The sequence below is a fragment of the Leptopilina boulardi genome, unplaced genomic scaffold (genome assembly GCF_019393585.1).
Source record: "Leptopilina boulardi isolate dan_hultmark-lab unplaced genomic scaffold, ZJU_Lbou_2.1 LbouV2_273, whole genome shotgun sequence".
Taxonomy (NCBI): domain Eukaryota; kingdom Metazoa; phylum Arthropoda; class Insecta; order Hymenoptera; family Figitidae; genus Leptopilina; species Leptopilina boulardi.
This window is the reverse complement of record NW_026137833.1, coordinates 1,573,359-1,599,716: the sequence shown is the minus strand read 5'-3', so window position 1 is coordinate 1,599,716 and position 26,358 is coordinate 1,573,359. Positions and strand designations below refer to the sequence as shown.

General features: G+C 31.4%; 2 protein-coding genes and 2 long non-coding RNA genes across 6 annotated transcripts in view; all 4 read right to left on the bottom strand.

Annotated features, from left to right (window-relative positions):
• Nucleotides 1-309: 309 nt before the first annotated feature.
• Nucleotides 310-1,286, bottom strand: LOC127281524 (uncharacterized). The gene is made up of 4 exons (XR_007843047.1): nt 1,138-1,286; nt 693-885; nt 510-618; nt 310-416 (listed from the first exon to the last, which is right to left on the bottom strand). It is a non-coding gene; the product is annotated as an uncharacterized LOC127281524 (long non-coding RNA).
• Nucleotides 1,287-1,888: 602 nt separating this feature from the next.
• On the bottom strand, nt 1,889-3,805 carry LOC127281696 (uncharacterized). The gene is made up of 5 exons (XR_007843072.1): nt 3,645-3,805; nt 3,325-3,451; nt 3,085-3,135; nt 2,867-2,917; nt 1,889-2,090 (listed from the first exon to the last, which is right to left on the bottom strand). It is a non-coding gene; the product is annotated as an uncharacterized LOC127281696 (long non-coding RNA).
• Nucleotides 3,806-10,182: 6,377 nt separating this feature from the next.
• On the bottom strand, nt 10,183-14,601 carry LOC127281573 (uncharacterized). The gene has a single exon (XM_051305332.1). The coding sequence runs from the start codon at nt 14,599-14,601 to the stop codon at nt 13,504-13,506; it is 1,098 nt and encodes a 365-aa protein (XP_051161289.1). The 3' UTR covers nt 10,183-13,503.
• A 90-nt stretch (nt 14,602-14,691) lies between these two features.
• The window catches only part of LOC127281570 (hemicentin-1), a 384,522-nt gene continuing 372,855 nt past the window's right edge, over nt 14,692-26,358 (bottom strand). For 2 of the 3 annotated variants that reach the window (XM_051305328.1, XM_051305326.1), the window contains exons 2-6: nt 18,635-21,328; nt 18,383-18,551; nt 16,976-17,163; nt 16,378-16,653; nt 14,692-14,852 (exon numbers count right to left, since the gene is read on the bottom strand). In XM_051305328.1, coding sequence (XP_051161285.1) covers nt 14,692-14,852; nt 16,378-16,653; nt 16,976-17,163; nt 18,383-18,551; nt 18,635-21,328 — 3,488 coding nt within the window. The remainder of the gene's footprint in view (nt 14,853-16,377; nt 16,654-16,975; nt 17,164-18,382; nt 18,552-18,634; nt 21,329-26,358) is intronic. The other variant, XM_051305327.1, reaches the window with a different exon arrangement.

Sequence of the window (26,358 nt, the reverse complement as noted above, 5' to 3'; positions counted from 1 at the left end):
TTTTCTTATATATTTTAAACAAAAGTTTTAAATAAATACGTTTTAATTATGAAAAACAGAAGTGTTTGACTGAAAGTGTCAGTTACTGTACTCGTTACTCTATTTTACCATTTCTTTATTTATAGAAATGCCAGGCAAATACTGCTTGAGACCCAAATTGTGATAGCTTTAATGCTACCTGCTTTGTTCACTCGGGCAGTTACTGCTTGGGTCTCCGGTTATCATAGCCTTTTTTTCTCTCCGTGTAAATGTTTCAGAAATTAGATATAGGCGAATATAATTTATAAGAAGCAAGAAATTAAAAAGATATTTTGTTGTTATAATTCTTTACTGAATTTTAAAAAATACACCATTTTTAAATACAAATGATTAATTAATTATTATTTTGAAGAATTTGTATTATGTTTTTTTCAAGTCTGAAAAAAAAAATAATTACATAAATTTATTTGTTACTATAAGACAAACTATAAGACATATGAACATATTTGTATTAAGTATATATTTTTTACTTTTCTCGTATCTTTTTTATGTTGATTAATTGTCGTCATTATCATCATTATTTGAAAAAACATGATGAACTCCTTTCACTATTGTTGAACCCACTGAATTTAACATTTTCTGTTAAGAGAAAAAAAATTAAGTTGGAATTTTTATATTATAAAAAATGATTTATTTTATATATTACAACTTACCATTCCTCCTCTGAATATTCCAGCCAAAAAACATTCTGAAATACCCACAATAAGGACAATCAGAAACAAAATACTTAATAATCGAGCCATTGTTTTTCAGATAGAAAAAGAATCTTATGTAAAAATAGTACACTTATCTGGTAGGCAAGTAACTTTTAATTTCAAAAAATTTTGAAACCAGCTCTTATAAATTCTAAAATTAATTAAATTTGCATTAATAACTTTTCTTTTTAGGATAAAGATGCATATATATGTATAATATAGTACAATTGAACATTCAATTTTGTATTAAATGAAAAGCATTCAAATATGAAGATAATATAAGTAAAATTTTAATTTACTATTTGTTTAAATTAAATTAAAAATATTTAGAATTTAATTGAAATTAAATTTTATAAATTAAATATTCTTCGATTGCGGAATTACAAAAAAAAGTCTATATTACCTGACGTGAATTTAACCATTACTTGGAGACACTGATTATTTTAATGAGTTGTAGTGGATATATCAAGAAAGAAAAAAATTATATTTTTTATGTTTCAAGATTATTGTTTGATTTTACAAACTTACATTTTTATGTAGAAAAATTTTAAAGCAGTAAATTTTTTTATATTTCTGTACTAATACTTCACAGAAATTTTTTTTTTTTTAAATCGTCTTTTTAAAATTTTTTCGGGAATTATAATTTACATATATTTAACAGGAAAACCAACTTTTTGTCGACCTTATTTAATTATTTACACTTTCTAAAAAAATAATAATGACGGGTCCCTCACTTTTTTATTAAATTATTTTGCATAAAAAAATTTTGTATTTATGTTCATTTTGCGATTTATCCTGTGAACAAAAAAAAACTGTTTTACCATCAGATGCTTATTATGAGGTAATCTTTTTTTAGTTATACATGAGAAAAAAAAAAGAAAAATGTCATGAGTATTTGCCCGTATGGGGCAAAATTTTTTATGTAATCCAATAGCAAAAATTTGAACATTAGATTTTTTTGAAGAATCATAACTATCACATAAAAGGGTTATAAAAAATTGTGACCTATACGTTTTCGAAAGGTTTTTTCTGCTTTTTCGAATGGTGCAAAATTGTTTTTAAAGAATTCAAAATTTCTTCCTCCCCCTTTTTTTAAGTGTACTTTTTTGTATAAAATGATTTAAAGGTTATGAGAGAAATTTAACTTTTCTTAATTAGTTTTTTTATTTATTTATTCATTCAGTAAATCAGTCAATAAGACAAATTACAGGATTACAATATAAACAAGTTACATATGACGTTCACTTTTTAGAGGAATTCAGCCATATGCTAGTTTATGTTGTAAAAGCCATATTGCTGACTCTTTTATGAAGATTCGTTACTGAGTGAACTCCGACTTCGACTAGATGAATCACTCTAGAACATAATATATATATATATATATTGTATATTAAATTATATTATAAGTATATCCATAAGTAGTACTCTAAATAAGAAGGATAATTTAATTTCTAACGACATCAATTAATTTCATCTCAATATTTTGTTAATCCCTAAAGTGCGTTTATTTATTTCTAAAAATTTCAGTTATTATAACAATGCGATATTTTCAAAAATTATGTGATTGTTGTGATATCACATGTAAATATATTCTCCGCAAGTTTTCTCGCAAAATTTTTGATAGATTAAGCTAAAAATTTGTGGAGAACTCAATAATACTACACGAGGAATTACTGTTATGTGACAGAGTATTAATATTTTATCAAAAAAATTTATTTTTAAAAAATTTGCATATTTGAGGAAAATTTAATATGGCGGCAATACGATTTTAGTTCTTTCCGCACAAATAAGTAATTTTTTAAGAATAAATTTTTTTTTTTTTTTTGACAAAATATTAATAATATAAAAATAATATTAAATTTTGATTATATTACTAAATCATTATTATTTTTATTCTTATTCATAGAAGATAAAAAAAAATGAGTAATATTAAAGAAATTAAACCTCTCGAAATAAATTTTTAAAAATGATAAAATTTTACAATTCTATAACTCAACAAATATTTTATCTAATTTAATTCAAGAAACTTTTAATTTTTGATTCGTACATTTTGGAAATTTTTATCCATATACATAATTTTAAAGTTCGCTACACCCTTGAAAAAAAAAAGTTTCTTTTTTAAATTTTCCTACCATTCCGCTGCTGCTTCTTCTTCTTCTTCTTAATCCAGAAAACATTGAACCCTAGAACAATATTTATACGTGTATACTGCCGTGTTTTCGAGAAACACAGTTATTAAAAAAAAATTTATTTTTGTATAAATAGGGAAATTTTAACCCATGTATATAAATATTATATATTAATTAATTTTTTTTTTATTCAAATGAAATGTATTATGCTTATTACTTACGCCACTAGAATTTTCAGAAGACCCAGAACTGCTCAATGAATTTCTATCTCTCTATAAAAAAATATATTTAATTTAATTAAATTACTCTTAGATGTAGATCAAAAAAAAATAATTTCTTTAAATACATATTATATATAATTATAATTTTGTAATTAAAAAAGTTTTTTTTCTATATATATATATATATTTTTTTTTTAAATTGTTAGATTTCAAAAATTTCGCTTTTAAATGTAAATTTACCTTGGGCAGATTACGTATTAAACTTGTGTCTGCGACAAATAAAATGCTGAGAAACAACACCAAAAATCTTATCCAATTAGACATTTTTGGCTAATATTGCGATTACTTGTGAAAAATGCTTTAACACCTATAAATTAAAAAAAAATTCACTAAATTAATTAATTAAATTAATTTTAATATAAAAAAATATTTTATTCTATAAACATTTTTGAATAACAAAATATAAAAGTATTAAAACAATTGAAATATCAGTTTTGTCAAATGTATATACATTTATAGAAAATATAAGATAAAAAGAAATAAAAATTGTTATAAATTACCCGATGGATTAGGAACCCGTACTAATGTCAAACTGAAAATGTATGAATATTTAACAATTGTCCACACTTTTATAGGCGCAGAAATATCTATCAGCGCATATTTTTTCAAATAAAAAAAGTTATAAAATTTTCTCAAAGTTATTAATATTTAACATTTTTTATTCTTTTTTTTTTCTTTTAACATTCTATGCAAAACAAGTAATAAGAAAGAAAAAATTTAAATCAAACATTTTTTTTATGAACAAAATTTTAAAACAGTAAAATTCTATATGTAATTAAATAAAAGTATTTTACGACTAAAGTAAAAAAAAATTATTTTTTAAAAGGACTAAAAATTAAAAAAACAATTTTACTTTTAGAAAATTAAAAATATTTTGTAATTCAAGACAGATGAAGCCAATGATTATTTTTTAAAGTTTCTAAGGGGAACTTTATTTTGAGTCTTTTAAATTTTAATGATAACAGGATATTATATTTTTTCTTGCATCATTTGGGTCCTGAAAACATACAGGATGGTCAAAAAAACATAATTTTAATTTTTGACCATTTTAGAATTTTTATTTTTTTAAATTAAAATTTTAGAAAAATTAAAAAATTAATTTTAATTTATATATTTAATTAAATATTTAATATTTAATTAATATATTTAATTAAAGTAGAAAATTTACTTTTTAATTAAACCTTCCCTTAAATTATATTTAATTTCATGAAAATTTTAAAGCAATTATATTTAACATTGAAAGATATTGACAGAAACATATTTTGTAAATAGATAAGTACCTAAGCTACAATCTTTTTTTTTAGTATAAAAATTTTTATTACCATCACAGGTTTTTTGATAAATGCCAATGATTTTATTTATTGCAAAAAAATTGAAACTGATTTAAATATTTTTTTAGAGAACTAGGTACATTAGAAATTAATTATTATAATATTAATTAATTCCCTTTAATTATTATTAAATTAAATTTTTGTTTTACAAATATAAATTTTGAGTTGTTATACCCGGTAGATATCAGTAACAAAGCTACATAATTATTATGTTTGGTTAAAATTAAACAAAAAATTAATGTTAAACTTCTCTAAATTAGTACTTCGGTAGAAAAGCAGTCATCTCTTTTTGTAAGCCTATGTAAATAAAAAAAAAAGATTTTTTATACTGTAACTAATATATTTTCGAAAATTGTACTTAGTTTCGTTCGAATAATCTATGTATCAAACTAAAACATATTGTAACAAATATTTTTACCTTTGTTCGAAAAATTTATGTAAACAAAGTAAGAAGTAATAAATTCTAGAATCTATGTAAACAAAAATTGTCGACCGTGATGCTTCACGTTGTTTCACAACCATGCTTGATTTCGGGAGGACTTGTCACGTCACCGTAACATATTTCATAATAAATAAATATTGTTTTTAATTAATTTATTAAATAAATAAATATAATTTTAATTAAATAATTGTTTATAAATAAACAAATATTTGTAAATAAACAATTGTTTATAAACAAACAAATATTTGTAAATCAACCATTTTTTATAAATAAACAAATATACTTATAAATAAATAATTTATTACAATTAAACAAGTATTTTTAAACAAATACTTGTAAATAAACAATTATTTATATATATTAAACATGTAAACTAACAATTATGTAAACAAATAATGTTTTTAATATCATTTTTGTCCCTGCCGATGGGTGTCCGCTACCAAGAGTCTTGTAAATTCTTGGTGTAGACCTTGTCGTGGCGGTGGGGCTTTTCACCAAAAGACTTCCAAAAACCAAGATATAAAGTAAGAACAAAATATATATGGAAAGCAAATGATTGAATAAGGACGTTTACGATGCAGGGGAGGGATACCCCATAGTGCCGGCGCTGCTAGAAGTGAGCAAGTTGGCTTCCCAGCGTCGAAATTCAGTGACAATAGTGCTGCAGTATTGGACATATTGGGTGCTGCAGTATTCAATGCCACAAGAAGGATGAACCATGGATGTCCCCAGTTTCTTATGGTTCCCCAGGTCCGTTTGGAAAGACTTGGAAGTAGAAGCGGAAATGCTTTAGTCTTTAGATGATCGAAAAGGAGATCGTCAAGATGATAAAGTGTTGCGAAGTCCAGATGAATGTCAACATTGACTATTAAGGACGGACTTAAGACTCTTCAGGATTGTGTCAGTGAGGCAAAGACAAAGTACACCATAGCAGATAATGATGATGGCAACCTTGGTAGCGCTATAGACAATGTTGAGGTGAACCGAAAAGTGTGAAACAGAAAAAAAGAGCGTAGCCATGAGAAGCGGCTTCGGCACGGAGTCATAGAGGCTCAAAAACGAAGAAAAAGCTGTAGCAGTCCGGAGAGCGCTAACGCCGAGGCGAAGAAGAGAAATCAAGAGGAGGCTCCCCTGTGGGCAAAAAAACCCACTCATGTCCACTAAATAATGTTCTGGAACATTATTTGAACATCCATGTTCTTAAAAAATTCCAGAACATTATTTGGCGGACATGAAACGTTCTAAGAACGTCCTTAAAACGTTTTTAGAACGAACATGGTTTTTTGCCCACAGGGTCCTCTTGTCAAAAAGACTGCAAAGGTTATGGTAACCCCAAATCCTAAGCAAACCAATAAGAAGAAAGCGACGAGTGAAGCTACAATGGTAATCCGAGAAACAACTGGAACAACGTATGCCGACGTACTGAGCAAACTTCGGAATGAAATAAATCTGGACGTCAGCCACACGCAGGAGATCTAATTATAATTAGAGGAGACTCCAATAAGGAGGCATTCACCGCTGAGGTCACCAAAGCGGTTGGAAGCATGAGGAAAGTGCAGACCGTCGATCGGCAGGTCATAAGTTTGCAAACTGCAGTAGAAGCGCAAGCTGCTTCTTATGTAGAGAAAAGTATGGTGATAAGGCGAACATTAGCCATATCGCAGGCAGCGGAGAATGCCGAGTCTTCAGGTCGGCCCCATGAGAAGTTCAAGAAAACTCTTGCACGAACGAAGAATAAATAGGCCAGAAATATTGGCAACGGCAGCGATAGCGAGATCTAAGGGACCTTCACCTACAAAGTTTAAAGCTTGACGGCAGTTTCGTAGTGTGAGGATTATTCCAGCCAAAGGTTGTGGTTTCAAGTGTGTCGTCCAGAACAAGAATGGTCATCCCTACATAACCTAGGAGCACCTGGCTCCAGGTATCTGCCTTGGATATCAAGGGTTATGCAGATTTTCCACTTCCCTCGTTAAAAAAATATTTATATTATATCATATTTAATTTGTATTGTATACTTTAAATAATATAATAATGATTTAATTAAATGTAATAGAAATGTAATGTTTCTGGTATTTGATAATTGGGAAATATAGTTTTCGAATACAAAAACCATAAACGTGACCCACCACTATTGAGAAGAGGGTCACCAATACCTTTTGCATCGGTGATGTCCCGTCCTAGAAAAAATCTGCCTAGGCTATAGCTGATATCATCGAAAGATTGACACACAAAAATCTTCCTATATAAAGGGAAACCTTGCCCATTGAGATTAGTTCAAAAACATATACATAAGTGTTAATATAACTCAACAGTTTAAAAATTACGAGCCACAGAAGTTATAGAAATACAGTAAAAATTTGCTCATAAAAATGTAAAGAAGATCTTACCTTTGCATCAAGGGACCGGCTATCGACACTTGACGTAAACAAACTCAAATTTCATAACAAGGAATATTTGATTATTGTTTCACAAATATTTAAGATTTTGTTAAAACTACAACTATATTTGCGACATATTTATTTTCTATGTACAAATCGTGAAATTCAAGAAAAGTTGTAAGGGTCCGTTTATGACCTCCCCACTTCATGTACATCCTCGAATAAAGGTCCTAAGGTCTGTACTCAGGTAATTTGAAGCCAGTCCTCGTTTACCCGTTGTCAAAATAAAGCCTATACTATTTTTCATGCCAAAAATCCTTGTGTACATTTTATTTCTCTATCCAGTCTTTGCGCGTATATTCTCTGTATTAAGTTAATATTCTAACAGATTTAAAAACATTACATTTTTGTAAAAAATAAATAATCTTTTAATTATATATAAATTATTCATTTAATACCTCTCCACAACTTAGTTTATTTAACTAAGTTAAATTGAGGAATTAGATAGAGGAATAATTATAAGTTCTGGCCTAGGAAAAATTAAAAAAAAATTTAAATTAAAAATTTAGGACATATAACAAATGGATTTTTTTATATCCAAGGGATTTAAATGGTTTTAGTCGATAAATACTTAAAATAAATAAATTAATTACTTAATATAGCAATACATAAAAACAAAACTCTAAAATAAAAATTAAATTTAATATGTAATTGAAAGAATATATTCATTAATTTTTAATAAAAATCCCTAAAAATTATTTAGAATCTTTTTAAATTTTTTAAATTATGTAAAACCTTGGCATTTATCAACAAACATGTAGAAGTAATAACATTTTTTATACTAAAAAATAAAAGATTGTATCATGCATTTTTATTTTGAAAATACATATGAATGTAGGAAGGAAATAAAGGAAATATTTCAGTTTTTCTGTATTTTGCAAAATTTTCCATTAAACAATTTTTTTTGGAGTTGTTAACATAAATACATTTTTGAAGAATTTTTTTTTATTAAACTCATGAAATTTTTGCTTTATAAATTTAGAAAATATTTCCTCAGTGATTTATTAAAGAAAGTCACAATTACAATCGTCCATAAAATTTAATCTCGGGATTTAGACATAAAAAATAAGAATTATCTTATTCTGTAATAAAATCACTGTTGGAAATGTCTACCAATAATAATTAGTTCAAAGATTCTACCGAGTATAACAACTCAAAAGTTATATTTTTAAAACAAAAGTTAAATTTAATAATTAATAAAGGGAATTAATTAATATTATAATAATTAATTTCTAATGTAGTTCATTAAAAATATTTAGAACATTTTCAAATTTTTTTTTTGCATTTATTTACAAAATATGTTTCTGACCATAACTTTTAAAATTAAATAATAATATATAATAATATATAATTGCTTTAAAATTTTAATGAAATTAAACATAATTTGAAAGAGGATTTAATTAAAAAGTAAATTTTCTACTTTAATTATGTTTCTCATCTATTAATTTATTAACAAAATTATTTCTAAAATAATAATTTACTTCTGGTTACTTCAAATTACAAAAAAATTATAATTTTTCTGAAGCTAAAAAATTTTTAATTATTTTTTATTTTACCTAAAAATATCGTTTTCTCAGTGTACAATTTTACTGTTTTAAAATTTTGTCCATAAAAAATTTGTTTAGATTAAATTTTCTTTTTTATATTTTACCTGTTTTTGTTTAAAACAATAAAAGAAAAAAAGAGAATAAAAAATTGAAATTTTTCTAATAAATTATTTTTTTTATTTTTATTATTATTTAATAGTTTAATCAGGTACAAAACATAAATTAAGTCTTTTTAAAAAAATATCAAACATTTTTTTTTATTATTTTAAAGTTTTTTATAATATTTTAATTTGATGTTATCGGCACTAAAAAAATATCTAGCAGACGCTAACTAAACTCATGATAACTTACCGACAGCTGATAATATTATCTTCAGTTGATATACGAAGAATTAATATTTCTTAACTTATCGATTTCTATTTATTCATCAGTCGATAATATTGCAGACATTGAATTTTCTTTAAATTTCTATACGCGAAATTGGTTTAAAATTAACGAAGCGAAAAATCCGTTTAACATTCCTTTTGTCACACATACACAAGATAATTTGTTAGAAATAACTTTAATTTTATTTTAATTCTTGATAAAAAAAAATTCCATTAAGCAAGAATTCTTAATTATATATTTAAAAAAGTTCCATCCACTTTTACAACTTGCGGATATAATTACTTGACAATTGTCTGGGAAATCGTAATTTCCAACCAAGAACCCACTTTTCATTGTCCATGATATTCCAACAGCAAAGAAACGTTTGCTTATAATTAAAGAATTCCCCTTTTTTACCCCGTACAGAAGTTAAAAGAATAAAAAAAAAAAAAACGACAAACTCTCCAAATGACTTTTATATACTTCTACCGCTAATTGACTTTTTTCCTCTTATAATGGAAAAACACATCAGGAAAGGAATATTTAAATGACACATATACTCTTATGAACTGGTACTTTATCATTTATTTTTTTTTTTTATATTGCAACATAAAATTTGTACAAATAATAATTCGTAATAAAAAATAATAATCATCGCCGTAAACTTATACAATTTCATAGTTTCTTTTTTTTTCGCATGCCGAATAAATTTTTTCTTTTACGTACGCGTGAATCTTTTACAAGTGAAATAATAATATATATATATACAAAATACGTACATGAAAAAAAATATGTATTATTAATTTTTTTTTTTTAAGGAAAAAATTACAATAATTGCTTTATTAAATATATTAAGTAATTTTTTCAAATAATAATTTATTCTTAAAAATAAAAATTCAAATGTACAAAATTAATTTTTTTTTCCATAAAATATGCAAATTAAGTTTAATTATTGTAATTTTTTCAAAAAAAAAAAATTTTTTTTTTCAAATTGAATGTTTATATAAATATAATTAATACACATTTTTTTAAATGTAATTTAACTATATTATTCGACACGGAATCGAGCTTCGGCGTATATCCGTCTTTTTTATTTCGACCCCCAAATATATATTGAACAGAAGGGGCGTAATTTCGTGATTTTCTTTTTTTTTTTTTTTTTTCTTATAAGCTAAGTTGACGATGTTCCCTATTTAATTAGTGTCTCTTCTGTATTTTTACAGTCAGACTGTTTATATATATTTATATTTCTTATACAAAGATAAGAATCTCAGCTTTTGCGAAAGATCCTTGTATTTATATATTTTCCTTCCTTTCTAGCTCTCAATTTTGCTCACGGCTCTCTTAATTAACTTTGAGAGAAAAAGAGAGTGAGAGAGAGAGAAAGAGAGAGAAAGAGTTAAATATTTGCATGAGTCATTTAGCGCGTTTATAACGTTACTTCTTTCTTTCGTTTCTCTCTTGTATTGTTTTTATGTACATAATTTTTTTTTTTTTTTTTTTTTGCGATTTATACAAGCTTGTCGGACGATGACGCAAGAGAATATAAGATTATGGATCATAGTTGTGTGTGAAAGGGTTTTTTTTTTTAAATAAAAAAAAAGTCCTTTTTTTACCTCAGAGAGCAAAAGAGAAAAAAATAAATTTCAATTTTGCCAACGCTCGTTATCGTACATTCCTCATTTTAAAATTGATCATTTATGCAAAAATATTTTTTATATCTCCTTGGGTTAATATACTCTTTTTTTTCATGATGAATTTCATTGGTCGTTCAATCAAGTAACAAATTTTTGTTACTTAATATATTGTTCAAATGAACGATCTTAGGATAATAAATCCTTGTGGAGGAGAATCTATTAGGAAAAATATCTGATCCACCAAAATCTATTTCTTAAGACACACATCGAGAATTATTTGATTTACCATTTTTTCCCGTCTAGAGATCAAAAAATATTTGTCAATCTTTAGACGGGAATTTCTAGCAAATTTTTTATTTTTGTAATTAAAAACCAAAAATTCTCACCAAATGAGAGGCACACAAGTTTTGTAACGAGCGTTGGCTATACAATTAGAAAGGGACGGTGATGCCTATATTTTACATATATATTTATGATATATGTTTTCTTTCATCTTATTTCATTGTTTCATCATTTCACAATTTAATATAATGTGCGTGAAATCCAATATAAAATTGGACAAGTGCAACACTAGCTGAAAGAATTGCTCTATAATTCCATTTTTTTACTCATTTTTCTTTAAAACAAAAATAGAGTGAAGCAAAATTTTTTAGATACGGTCCTGACGCATGCGCGTTTGAATTTTATTTTCAGGTTATGTCACTGTATTTACTATTTAATAGGAAATGGACCAATTAAAAAAAAAAAAATGAGAAAATGAATAATTAATCACTAGAGCAATGCTTTCAGTGTTAGTGATTTTAAAAGTAAAAAGGAAGAAGAGAGACTCTTTAACTGCGAGCAAATGAGATCACTTTGTTAAAAAATAATGCATCAATCTTTAGGTGTGAATCACACCTTTCGTATATAGAAAAATAAAAAACTTTAACAAAAAAAAAAAATAATAATTGTGTCAGATTTGCTATCTAAAACAAAGACACAAACACAGCGCACATGTTAAAATTGTGTTTCTATTTTAAAATCAATAAAAAAAAAAAAAAAAAAAAACACTCGAGTCAAGTTTCGATGAGTATACGAGATTTTTTCTTTCTTTCTTCTTCTTTGAGATTCACTAAAACGCAGGGCTGAAGCTCTTCAGATCTTTCAAAAAAAAAAATTTTCCACGTAAAGGAAACAAAATGTAACAGAAAAAAAAAAAGTTACACGTAATCATTTGTCATAATCGCGACTATTCAAATGAACGCATTTGATAATATCGTTAAGTACTTTGTAGCCCTAGAAACTATATATACAGGCTAAATGCGTTTAAAGGAATTATCGAGATTGACGCACGGAAATGCAGATCTGGGATGATGAATCACTCTCGATGATAATCGCTTCAGCCCCAAAATCGAGAGAGAGAGAGAGAGAGAGCATAAATTACCATTGATTTCTTGTGTAGAATATATCTCTCATTTTTTTTTTTTTGCATAAAAATTATTTTCCCTTAATTACTAATCACGACACATTGATATAATAATATACATCTCTTAAAAGATCACACAGACACGAAATCACATTCTTTCAATTTTTTTTTCTTTCTATTTTGTAGACACTTCTTTCTCGTTCACGATATAAAAGTATAAAATACAAATATTACGGCCGGAAGTCGGGTCAAGCTTTTTTTTTCAAAATCGACTTCCCATAAAATCATCAGTTTTTCTTCGATGATATTTCGTTGAATTAAAGAAAACGCACATTAGGGACGAATAATAATAATTTTTTAATTTCAATTTTAAATCTGTATAAATAAGAACCTGAACTAAAAAAAAAAAAATGAAGAAACTGACTAGCGTTTGGGAAAAAAAATATCGTCCAGAACGTTGAATTCGATGAAAATTGAGAAAAAAGGGTATTTCAATATCGATGCTGTCGAAAATTAATGAGGCCACACCAAAAAAAAAAAAAATGCGTCCAAACGAATTAGAAGATCGTACCTTCTCGTGTGCAATCTTGCAGAGGTAGATAAATCATTAGGACGGGGAGTAGTTTACCAGGGTTAGAGAAAGGAGGGAGTGATGGCAAATGAAATTAATTAATCTGGAGTTTCTCTCGCTTCGCAATTTCAAATCCCGTTTAATTCGGGGTCCGCTAAAACGCAAGGCGGTAACTTGATTGATCAACGAAATGCTTTTCTGGCTTGACCTTTAGAATCATCATCATACACTAGTTTCTATATATTTTTAAAAAAAAAAAAAAAACTTTTTCCACGTTCACCAAATATTACACACGCTAAAGGACTCTTCACACACATATAATATGGCCTCTTGTGGCGTCGTCAGCCTTTTTCGCTAAAAACGTCCTCTTCGTTTTTTTTTTTTTTTTTTTTTGTTTTTTTTAAACGAGTGACTTGAAATTTATAAATACAATATAATACAATTTAATCGTCCGATGACGATATTTGATAGATCAAAAAATACACGCACTATGTACATTTGACGAACGCTTTCTTCTTGAATTTCTCTTTATTATTGCATTGACGATCTCACCATTTGTATCGGTGTCGGGTTTATCATTATTGTTATTTGTTGTGGAGGGCCCGACCACCGATGTTTGCCCTCACAATTGTTCGGAGAGAATGAAAACGTGAACAGCCTGAATGTTATCGTTGTGTAGAATTTTTTGTGATGTCTTAAAGGAGACGCGTGACTCCTCAAGACTTTCAATGGCAGTATGTTCGCAGCCCTCAGCTTCAGCTCTTTCGCCAACTTCATTTCGTGTTTGTGAATTTGATGCCGATGAGCCATGGGCCTCAATAACGTCCGGTATTGATGATAATGTCATTGGTGAATGTCGATCATTACGCAAACGAGGACTTATTCTACCAAGGCAGTCTGGTTTCATTTCTTTGTAATCTTGAATATCATTTATTGTTGTTTCATTGATGGAGGAGTTACGTGAACATGGCCTCGACAATGGTAAAGGCGAATTTGAAAATGTTTTTTCATTATTCTCTTTTGTAATATCTAATTGTGTTGTTGCTGTTACTGAGGATGATGTTTCACTTGGTATTAATTTTGTCGTTGATCTTAATGATTTTGAAATAGTTTGATAACGAGGATGAAGATTTGAAGAAGACACTGTCGGAGAATTCACCTCTTCCACTGATTCGAATGAACGTCTCTTTAATGATTCAATGGGCGATCTTAATAATCTTGGACTCAATGTTTTTTTATTGATTTCGGCACCAGTTAAATGACGATCAATAATTGAACATCGATTATTAACATCACTTTCTGATAATTCATCTGAGGCACAATTACCACCTTGACACTGATCGGGAACTTCAGGTACGGCTTCAAGTAATCCCGATCTATCGACACGTCGCGATAATGTACCGAGATTTTCAGCTCCAGTTAAATGTCGTGAACGATTTCGTGGTGGTTCTAAATCGGATATTTCGAGTAATCCTGATCTATCGACACGACGCACAGATGATGTTGTTGATGCACCATCAAGATCACTTCCTCCAGGTACGATGTGATGATTACGTAAACGTGGGGGCAATGTGGCGTAATAGTTGACACCTGATGATGTTGACGTCAAATCGGTCCCGTATATTGACCTATTGCTACATGGTCGATGTATATGAGGATGCACCACTATTCCTGGATTCGTTGGAGATGTACTACCTGGATTTTCAATGACAATCTCCATTTGATGATGTGGATGAAGGTGGTGCTGGGGGGCTTGCTGCTAGAGCCAAGTTTGTGTTGTGTTCCCGGCCCTTGAGCCGGTAGGCTGATCTCAGACAATTATCTCACGAATTATCCGTCTTCCCCGACTATTGGGTGTTGAATAACCTGATTCAAGGCTCTCATCATAAGATAAGCTCACCTGCTGTGGAGGTTTTTGGTCTTCGTCATAGGCTTCTTGATATGGCAATCCTGACACATCGTATGGCGAGTCTGAAAGCAAATAGATTTGCAATGAGGATTTTTTGTTTTAATTGAAAATAAAAATGTTTGTTGGTTTAGGAGAAGTTTCTTTGATTAGAAGTACTTTATGGTTTTATAGAAGCCTCTTAGTTTTAGAAGAAGCGTTTTGGTTTAGGAGAAATCTTTCGGTTTTAGGAAAAGCGTCTTGGTTTAGGAGGAATCTCTCGGTATTAAAAGCATCTTGGTTTAGGAGAAATCTTTCGGTTTTAGGAAAAGCGTCTTGGTTTAGAAGGAAGCACTCGGTTTTAGAATCATCTTGGTTTTAGGAAAAGCGTCTTGGTTTAGGAGAAGTCTCTTGGTTTTAGATGAAGCGTCTTGGTTTAGGAGAAGAATCTTGGATTTAGGAGAAGCGTCTTGGTTTAGGAGAAGTCACATGATTTTAGGAAAACTTTTTTGCTTTAGGAGAAGTTTCTTGGTTTAGGAGAAGGATTAAACTTTAGAAGATGTTTCATTGTTGCAGTAGAATTTTTCTAGTTCAGATAAAGTTTCTTGAATTAAGGACAAGTTTTTTGGTTTAGAAGAACTCTCTTGCTTTGGTAGTTTTTTTGGTTTGGGAGAAGTCTCTTAGTTTTAGGAGAAGCGTCTTGGTTTAGGAGAAGAATCTTGGATTTAGGAGAAGCGTCTTGGTTTGGGAGAAGTCTTTCGGTTTTAGGAAAAGCGTCTTGGTTTAGAAGGAATCACTCGGTTTTAGAATCATCTTGGTTTTAGAAAAAACGTCTTGGTTTAGGAGAAGTCTCTTGGTTTTAGATGAAGCGTCTTGGTTTAGGAGAAGAATCTTGGATTTAGGAGAAGCGTCTTGGTTTGGGAGAAGTCTCTTGATTTTAGGAAAACTTTTTTGCTTTAGGAGAAGTTTCTTGGTTTAAGAGAAGGATTAAACTTTAGAAGATGTTTCATTGTTGCAGAAGAATTTTTCTGGTTCAGATAAAGTTTCTTGAATTAAGGACAAGGTTTTTGGTTTAGAAGAACTCTCTTGCTTTAGAAGTTTTTTTGTTTTAGGAGAAGTCTCTTGCTTTATGTGAAGTTTCTTGGTTTAGAAGTCTTTTGGAGAAATTCCTTGGATTAGGATAAGTCTCTTTTGGATTTAGAAGAAGCGTCTTAGATTTAGAAAAAGTTTCTTAAATTAGGAATAACCTCTTAGTTTTAGGAGAAATTTCTTGGATTAGGAGAAGTATCTTGGTTTTAGGAAAAGTTTCTTGATTTAGAAAAAGTTTTTTAGTTCAGGATAAATTTCTTGGTTTAGAAGAAGTATCTTACTTTAGAAGTCTTTTGGTTTCAGGAGAAATTCCTTGAGTTCAGAAGAAGGTTTTAAGTTTAGAAGAACTTTTTTAATTTTAGGACAATTTTTCTGATTCAGATAAAAAATTTCTTGGTTTTAGAAGAAACCAAGTTTCTTCCATTTAGAAAATTTTTCTACTTGTGTTAAATAATAAAAAAAAACAATTACACATAAAAGAGAGAATAAAGTGTTATCAATGAAAGAGGGAAGTTTACTAACCAACATGCTTTTGAGATTTGACGACAGCGGCAAAGGGCTCTGGGCAAAATTGTTGCCGACTCAAGTTGTGGCTTTCCCTGTAATCATCGCGTTGTGGCATATAATGAGGATGTGCAGGATAATCTGACTCGGTAGTTGCGTATCCGCCCATGTCGTAGGGTTGGTTAACGCTGTTGGCCGCAGCCGATTTCATCTGCCAAATGGAATCCTGCGAGTTGACCGACCCGCCATTGTTTGAATTAGAATAGCTGTTGTCCATATATCCCATGTTGACACCTGTAGGAATTGATTTTGGCGAATTAGCTATACGCTTCGAAAACCCAGAGTTCTGCATTTGCATGCTTGTTAAACATTAACCTCTACCAAAGTCAAATAGAATTGATCTCCAATATCTTAATTCAATTACAATGTCGATATTCATTTATCAAAAAAAAAAATTGAAATTAAAATTATTTTTTTAAAATTAATATAGGAAGAAAAAATTTCCGTTTGGATTGAATAGATGTTCTGAGAATTAATTATATAATCATGCAATTAGAATAATGTTAGTATATGATATATTTAAATTGAAAAAGTGTTAGTGGTACCGAACATTTACCGTTCTCACCATTGATGTTGTGATTTGGTTGATGATAACCATATCCAGATTGTACGTAGGCAGGGGTCTTTGAATCTTCAAGTGCCAAGGCGTGGTCCAAACTATGCTCCAAGGCTTTGTTCTCTGCATAATATGGCGGTGGTGCTTGACTCTGTTGGCCATTTCCAGTCACCAAGCTCGGTCGTACTCTGTAATTTGCAAAAATAAATTCATTAATAAATTATGAAACTAATTTCCATTACAAATAGCTTGTGTAAATTTTCTATTATAGAATTTCATAATTTTTTTTTATTTTTGATCATAGGAAAGCATGAAAAGAAACGCGAGTCGGAAAGTAAATACAGAAGAAAATTAATAAAGAAAAGGAGGACAAATTTCAAGTCTCCTTTTCTTTTTTAAATTGCAACACGAGAAACGATCTGTGAGCTTAAATCAATTACCATGATGTCAAAGGAGTGATATATATATATATATATATATAACTTGCTAACGAGATTGTAAGAGATACTGTTGACAAAGGCAATAGAAAAGGCGAAGATAAAAACAAAACAGCTTTCTTCAAGAAAATTGTCTACACTATAAAAGTATAAGAATTACTCGAGAGAAAATGTTTCCAAGGAGGGATGTCTCTTAAATTTTTCGAGCTTCAAATATGTTGTTTGCTAATACGCAATGGGTAATAAACGCGAAAGTTTGTAAATACGGTCACTTAAAAAGAGACATTTCCAAGCTTTGAAACTCTACTCGTTCTTTTTTTTACGGTGTGCAGTGTAAGAATTTTATAGAGCTCTTCGCTACCCTCAAGATATGTTTTTTTTTTTTTATTTCGGTGTCACAGTGATTTCAATTAAGGTTCAATTTTCGTCATGTCATAAGATAAAATTAAAAATATTTATTATTCATTGTCGTAAAGTTAAAAAAGTTATGATAAATATTATTTTTTCGGGGGACCCTGATAAGGATTATTGGAAATTGATAGGAAATCCTATGAGGAAGGAATTGAGTTTCCGCTTTATCCATACATCTCGGGAGGATTATAAGAGAGAGAACGAATATGCTATCATAGTTGAGTGAGTATGTAGGTAGATTGCCTCGAGGACGAAGAAGACGATGTATGGTCCTTGGTATAAGAAGTATCAGATAAGATGCGCTTCGAAGAAAGATCCTTTTTTTTTTTTTCTTTCTCGAAGCCCACCACCATCTTCTCTCTCTTACCACCATTTTCTCTCCACGACTCGATGAGAGTTCCATTTCACGCTTTACGGTTCGCTCTGAATTACGACGCTGGGACTATGGAAGAGATATTCGCCAACGGACACGATAGAATGAGAAAAAGTGCATACCGCAACGAATATAGATTGGTTCACCAAATGAAAAGACAAAATTAAGAATTGAGAAAAGACTTACGCGTTTGAGTCCATTTCATAGTCTTTTGCCTTGGTCGCATGTTTCCTGCGGAATCGGCAAAATAGAAGAACCAATGCGGCGAAGAGTAAAAATACAGCTCCACTGACTAATGATGTGATTAATGTTGATGTCGTCAATCCACCAGTTTGAGCGATCATTGGCGGTCCAACTGTAAAAAATAAATCATCGAATTTAGTTCTATTCTTTTTTATCAAAGTTTGGATTTTGAAAATAATTATTAAAATTACTCACTTTCAGCTTCCATATACTCTCCACATTTTTGTCGATCTGCTTTTAGGCAAAGTCTAACTCTAATTTGTGGTTGGGAATTATCAAGATCAGTATCGTGAAGATGATTTTGCCTGTGTGTTGATGTACTTCCCAAGACCTCAAGTGGCCACTCTTCGGTTTTCTTCCACAAGTTATCTGAACCGCTATCCAATTTCTCGATCGATGCAACGAGAGCCAAACAAGTGGCACCCACATTCATTGACAATAGAAATGTTTCAGGATCGTAGGTAACTCTCATTGGCATTGGAATTTTTGTCACTGCAGTTGTGGCACTAATTTCATCTGAATAGTCGGAATGATTTTTTGTATTGTACACTTTGACTTTGAAATTATAGGTCTGATGTTGATCGAGATCGGTAATATTACATGGATTTGATTTTCGACAATCGAGTTCTTGCCATTGACCATTGGGTGGTCCTCGTGGTGGAGCACAATCGGGAACAATAATATCTTGTTCACTGGCTACTCGACGATATGAAATGAAAGCTTTTGTAATTGGTAATCCACCATCAAAACCAAGATCCCATTGAAGTGTAACGTAACTTGGACCAATGTCAACTGCACTGATACTGTTTGGTCTTTCTGGTGCTCCTTTTGGTTGAAGTTTAATGATGGATGTTATTGAGCCTTGAGCATTTGCTGCACGACAACTGTAGTCTCCATAGTCTCGAGCTAGAATATTACTCATTTTTAGGACGGAAGTGTAGACATCGTAGTTATCGCTGCTGGTGGAGATTTCGTAATGTCCGTCACTGGAGCCTTGAAGAGGTGCTGCGTTGGGACCAAAAGTCCATTGGAATTCTGGTTTTGGCCATGCTTGAACTTTGCAAGCAACTTCGGCAGTGTCTTTTAAATCGTAGGCAACTTTTCCATGTTGATGAAGAACTATTGGTGCGTGTTCGACTTTCAACATCATTTGGGATTCTACTTTTCGTAATTCATTGGAAAAGACACAAGTGTATTTACCACGATCGTTGGCTATTATTTTGTCAGTTTCGGGACGAGCATGACCTACGAAACTTAAGGTACTGTTGACAGTGATTACTCTACCGTGTCCTTCGGATGTTGTTGTTGTTACTTTGTAGAGTCTTTCATCGGCAGTGAGTTCCTGTTCGTCTTTAAGCCAACGAACCATGGGACGTGGTTTACCTTGTCCTACGCAAGTCACTTGAAAGGATGATTCACCGACTTTTCTTGTGACATGAGGATGTGGTTTGGCAAGAATTTTTGGTGGTTGGATGACAGTGAGATTGACAGTTGCTGGTTCTCCATTACCAATTTCGTTCATTGCGTAGCATTTATAGGTTCCTTCGCTGTTTAATTGAACTGATTCTATTACATATTTGGGACCAGTGTGTTCGGTTGAGAGGAGAATACTACCCAATTCTCCTTCTTTGTACCATTGATATTGGGGTTCTGGATAGCCACTTGGATTTGCCATGCAAGTAAGAATTATTTTTGAACCTTCAACAGCTTGTGGTGAGTCTGGAGTGATTTTTGCCGGTCCTGGCTTATGTCTCACGCGGATTGTGACTTTAGAGCTAGCTGAATGATTTTTTCGATCACCACCACTAGGATGAATGTTGTTAATTGCTCTACAGGTGTAGTTTCCAGCTTGATCGGCAGTAACTCTGGTGAGCCGCAGGATATTACCATTTTGTCGGTATTCTGGTCGGCCTTCTCTCAACCACTCGACAATTATTGGCGGTGGATTGGAGGAAACGTTACAGTGAACAGTGACGGAGTCTTCAACCTCAGCTATTCGAATACTACTGCCTTCAATAGCGACAGTTGGTGGATAGAGTACATCTAATGTAAGTGAAGCTTCTCCCCGTCGACTGAGACCATTATCAGCTTGGCATTTATAAGTTCCAGCGTCTTGAAGTGTTACTTTTTGAATCATGTGAACTTTACTCATGGCAACAAAATTTCCATCCTTCATCCATTTCACCATCGATACTGCTGGTTTTGAATCGACCGAACAATTGAGTGTTGCAGTGCCATTAGCCTCGACACGAAGTGGATTTTCAGGACCAACTGATACTCTTGGATAATAGCTCACGTCTAGACGAACTGTTGCTTTTAATGATTGTCCCGATGTCATTGCACGATTTCTTACATCGCAAAGAAATGTCTCTCCATCGTCATCTTTTCTCGGTGTTACAGTGATGGTTCGTCCTGTTGCTATCAGTAATTCATTACCTCCTCGATACCATTTTACTTCAGGTTCAGGACTACCACCCTGAGTATTACAATGAAGATCAAGTGGTTCACCCTCACGTGCTACAGCCATCATTGGCGATATTGATGGTGGTCCCGGTGCTCTTAGTACCGTTAGCGTTATATTTTTATGATACAAATTCTCTCCCGTTCCACTGACTTTGACTCGGCATTCATATTTACCATTGTCACGTTCATAGGAGACATTTTTAATTTCTAAATCATATATTCCCGCATCCTGATTCATATGAACACGATAATATGACGCCAGAGCTGTTTGTTCAATAGCTGCATTGTCGTGAACATTATTCCTGTGTGTTAACCAAAAATAAGTTGCATTCTCCCTGGGAGGGGTGAAACGACACTGAAGCTTCACTGTTGAACCCTCATGAGTGTCCACTTGTGATTCCTCAGCTGCTTTCACGTTCACAAGCACTGTAACAAAAAAAAAAAAAAGAAATGATTAGAAAATACAATTTTCTTTAATGGGAAAATTTTTATCAATTTTTCCTGGATTTATTCTCTTTAGTGTATAAAATAAGTTTTGCTTCTCAATCGTTTTGAAATCTACCTGAGAAATAAAGTCGATATTGTCGTAGTAAAAAGAAAGAAGATATTAAACGCGTCAGTGAAAAATTGTAGAGCGGCAAAACGAGGGTTTTTCAGAATCCCACGAGTGTCATGCGTCGTTACTATGATTTTCTTCCAAGGAACAAGTGGGTAAGGTTCTTCTTTTGTTCGTGCCAAGTGCAGCTGGGGGAAGGAGCAAAAAGAAAAAAAAAAGGAGACATATACCTTCGATCCGTAGTTGCTATACTATAAGGAGGTATAAGGTACTCTCGAGACGTTATAGCAGGCAAAATGCTTTCGATGGTATGACGGCTCGTATATACGAGCTTTTCACTTCCTCACGAATCGACGCTTGGAATTCTTTATGGGACACTTTAATGTTATCGCCCACCCCCTTTTTTCCACCCCTCCATTCGGGCTAAACCCTGCTTTCTTTATAGCACGTAAAGTATTAAGTTGCCGTACGCGGCTATTCTGACGAGTCCAACTTCGTTAAAGACAAAAATTTTAGTCTTTTTTTTTTACAAGTTATTACCCAGTTGTAATTGTCTCGTTTAATTTTTTTTTTATAGAAGAGATTTTATCGAAAGAAACGGATTTTATTTAAATAAAGAGGATTTGTAAGGTTTAATGATTGAGGATAATTAATTTAAATCAATTAGAATCAATTAAGTAACTTGTTTTAGGTCACTGTGTTTTTTTTTATCATCGATCAAGAAGAAAAATGATCAAAGTGAAAGTTCATGGGTGAAAGTTTTTAAACTTTCATAACGACATACGAGGTTTGTATGAATACATCTCTATTCTTCGAATTTAGAAAGTTTTGACAGTGAATAATTTTTGTTTCCATTAGAATTGGTTTTGGTTATATGGAATGGGATTGTTACCAATGTGGATTAAAAATAAACTGCAGCTTTAAAATAATTTTATCTTAAAACAAAATCCTAATTTCCAAAGAGAGTTAGCGAATATTCTAGGGAGGTATTCTCGAAATATATGGAGGGAATTATTAAGAATGAAGAAAAATTTCTTGGAGTTTGGCAACAGTGTGCTTGCGTAAAAGAATTTTTGCTGGAAGCAATGTTGCCGGACAAAGAAGTTATATACATACAGAGGAGAAACGCAAGGCGTGCATAATTTATAATGAAATGAAATCGCTTAGGGAGCTTATCGGGCGACAAACGAGTAGCGACACGAGCGCGGAGCCGATTATTATTGGACACGGATGGAGAGAGAAAGGTGTGCGCAATGTGAAGCCAACGTACCGTTACATGACCCAATGACGACCCACATTTATCCGTAAACTCAACGTATATATATATATAGTAGAGTCGTTTTTTGCCACTGTACACGCAATATGATTGCATTTGGTCCACGCATCGTACGGTATATATATATACAAACACAAATTCTCAAACGAACAACGGTAATACGTCGTGCGAGTTTTACGTTCCTTTCAGCGCACGAGACGGGTTTTACGTTATTGAATTTTAAAAGCCATTCCTAACAGTTTCTGATCTTCTGAAATGCCCCTAGGGGAATTAGTTTCAACAATCCATGAATTTACCGGAAAGATTCAATGTTTTGCAAAATATTTTTTTATACAGTGACAATATTTGATTGAGTTAAAAATTTTTTTAGAGATGAATTCAAAAGCAAGAATGAAGTATAGTCACCGAATCAAGTTTGAATATTTAACCGTCTCTAGAGTACTTGGGTGTCTGGGTTTTCTTATTCTTCTTATCAATTTCTCTCGCGGATATTTTCGTAGGCAAAAAAGAAGTATCATGGGATGAAGTGAAGTTAAGATAAAATATTCTTTTGATTTCTAACTCTCTTTTCTCTCAAGCATATTAGCTTCTTTGAACACACGCGATGCATAGGAAAATCGATTTCCTGCGAAAAAGGTAGAATTTTTTTTTTTTTATTTCTCTCATCCTTTTTCACTCTTTCATCGTTAAATAAATTCATCATTCTTTTCTTTTTTTTTATCGTCAACTTCTTGGATCCTTTTTTTCTTTCATCTTCTTCTTCTTCTTGGGGGTTTAACGACGATTACTTGCCTCGACGATTTAAGGACGAGAAGATCCGGCTTGAAGTGAGCGTATACACCTTGTATAGGATGCTTCCAAGTACGTAGTTTATAATGGCCGCTATTGCCGTGTGGTGCAAAAGAACTGAAAGCGGTTTTCACGACCGGTATCGTGGAGAAAGAGAGAGAGAGAGAGAAAGAGAAGAGTGATGTCCAACGACGAAGGTGGTTGGAGAAGGGAAAATGTTTGTGTGCGCGAGAAGGAAGAAATGACGCGAAAGGCATCATACATATAGAGAGAAACTCTTGGAGCCATTCGGTTAAAGTGCGATGCAAGCGGATACGAAGTGACGTTATATTGCCACATGATAGTGAGATAGGCGGTTATTCGAGGACTTCCAGACTTAATGGATATTCACATGAATGCGCCAACGCAAGAGGGTACCGTTTTCTCTTTTCCGAGAACATCAAAGCCTTCCAATGAAATACGCACCATCTTGATATACATCCCCAACCGTATTTTACTGTTCCAAATATAATTTAATTCAAATTTATATATTTTTTTAATAGACAATAGTTTCGCAAGTGGCGTTGACAAACGAGAAGCATGCGATAGAAAGGAATATTAATTTCTATTCTTTTCTAATTCATACTTGACGCCATTTGCGTAACTATTCTGCTTAACACGAAAATGGAAAGATACCAATGTCCCCACTAACCAAAGTTTCCTTTTGCGGTTCTAAAACAAAATTTGTTTTGTTTTATATCAAGTCTAAAAAGAAATATATAAAGTTTCATTCCAAGAGTAAAAATTGTTTTGCTTTATATTGAGTCTAAAAAGAAAATATTAAGTACCTTCCTAGAGAAAAAAATGTTTTGTTTTATATCGAGTCTGAATAGAAAGAAATATATATATATAATTGCGTTGCCAGAGCAAAATTGTAATCAAATTAATTTCAGTACCCACTTGGAAAGATTCCCCGAAAAGTGCCCCCTGGAGGTTCTATCAGAATAACGCCGGAACTTCCAACGTAATTCCGTCGGAATTCCATCGGAGTTCCAAAGAATTTCCAATGGGATTCCGATGGAATTCCGATTAATTTTTTTTTCAAAATTTTAGAGTCCTAATTCCGTCGGAATCCCATCGGAAATTCTTTGGAACTTCGATGAAATTCCGGTTGGAAGTTCCGGCGGAATTCTGATAGAACCTCCAGGGGTCACTTTCCGAGGAATCTTTCCAAGTGGGTATTAATCATATATATAATTATTAGGTATTATTTTATGTATTATAATATTTCTCGTCTGTTTTCAATTATAATAATTAATTTCTTAAATTGGCGTTGGTGGCAATCAGAAATCGATAATTGCTCCACGCTTACATTGCAAACGAAACTCAATGTTAGTTCCGCATTCTGACCACTAGGATTGCATCTCTAGGTATATTTGGTTGTTTTAACAATTCTATAAAACGAAGAGGAATATATTAGTGGCAGTTTCTGTTTAGAATTCAATTGGACGAAAAGATGAAAAATTAGTGATGTGCAGTGGAAAAAGAATAAAATATGGTCGAAAAAAAAAAAATTCTAAAAGCATTAAATCTCGAACTTTCCTGCCCAAAACGTGAAAATTCAATCGAATCGTCGCACACCCACCTTTGTGAAAATCGGATAATGTTTTAAAAAATTCATTTGACAAAGTACTTCATCTCCTGATGGTGTAAAATTCTCTTTGAAGTGAAGAGGTATGGGTCTGGTTTAATGTATAACTCTCTCTCTCTCTCTCTCTCTCTCTCTTGCTTCCGAAAGCAACTCAACTATGCGACATTACAGGTCGAAGTTTGGCGTGCCAAGCACTAGGGTTTCCTTTCCTCGTGTCCGCTCTTTATAGAGTCCCCTATCCCCCCACGCGGTATATTCAGAAACTTGGGTATTTTATCGACTTTTCCATCATATAATGGACCCAAACAGGGTCATATTGATTAAAAACTATATCTATATTTCTTATTTATAACCGCTCTGGATATTCTAATGACATATACTGCACACGCGTTGTTATTAACATATATATATGTGTCGTTTGTGAATATTTACTGAAGTCTTTTTTGCTAGTTTGGATTCTCTCTCTCTCTACACTCATTTGAAGAGGGCAAAAAAAAAAATCAGCAATCGCGTGTCAGTTACAAATTTGTTAAGCGAGTTGGAAGTCTATAGGAAACCTTTTTCCCCAAGTTTCACGCGAGTACGTTATGCTGACCTAATCTACATGTTGTTATATAGTTCCTTAGTCGACCACTCATCCGTGTGGAGGTAAGGAAAACTTTATTATAAAGTCGTATCAGAATCTGCACTCAGTTTAAGCCAAGTGAAATAAGTTAGGGGAAAGTTTGTTTTATTTGCGAAAAGTCCTTTATTCTCAAGTGGAAAGTACTTTAGTTAAAAAAGAAAAAAGAAGTGTAAAACATTATCCTTGCTCATATATACCTCTTTTTGGACTCTAAAACAATGTTATCATTTTTAATTATTCGTCTAATAAAATTCATTTAATTTATTATTAAAAAAAAAAAGTTTTCTTTCTTCACCGGGTGTGTAAAATTTTGTCAAATCAATTTTTTTTTCTTGTTGAAAAATTTTCTCTCTATATATATAGATGTCAAGAAAAGTTTCTTGTACGCGCTATACATTTTGTTATCGATTTCAAATAAAATCAGGTCATTCTTACTGTAATAAATATATCTTCTTGTAGAATATTTCTTAATTGCCATTCGGTAAGTATAAAAAAAAAAAAAAAAATTATTTTCTCTCTGGAGACAGGTAATAAAGATTTCATTTCCTGGTGTAAAAATAGGTCAATTTTCACATTCTTT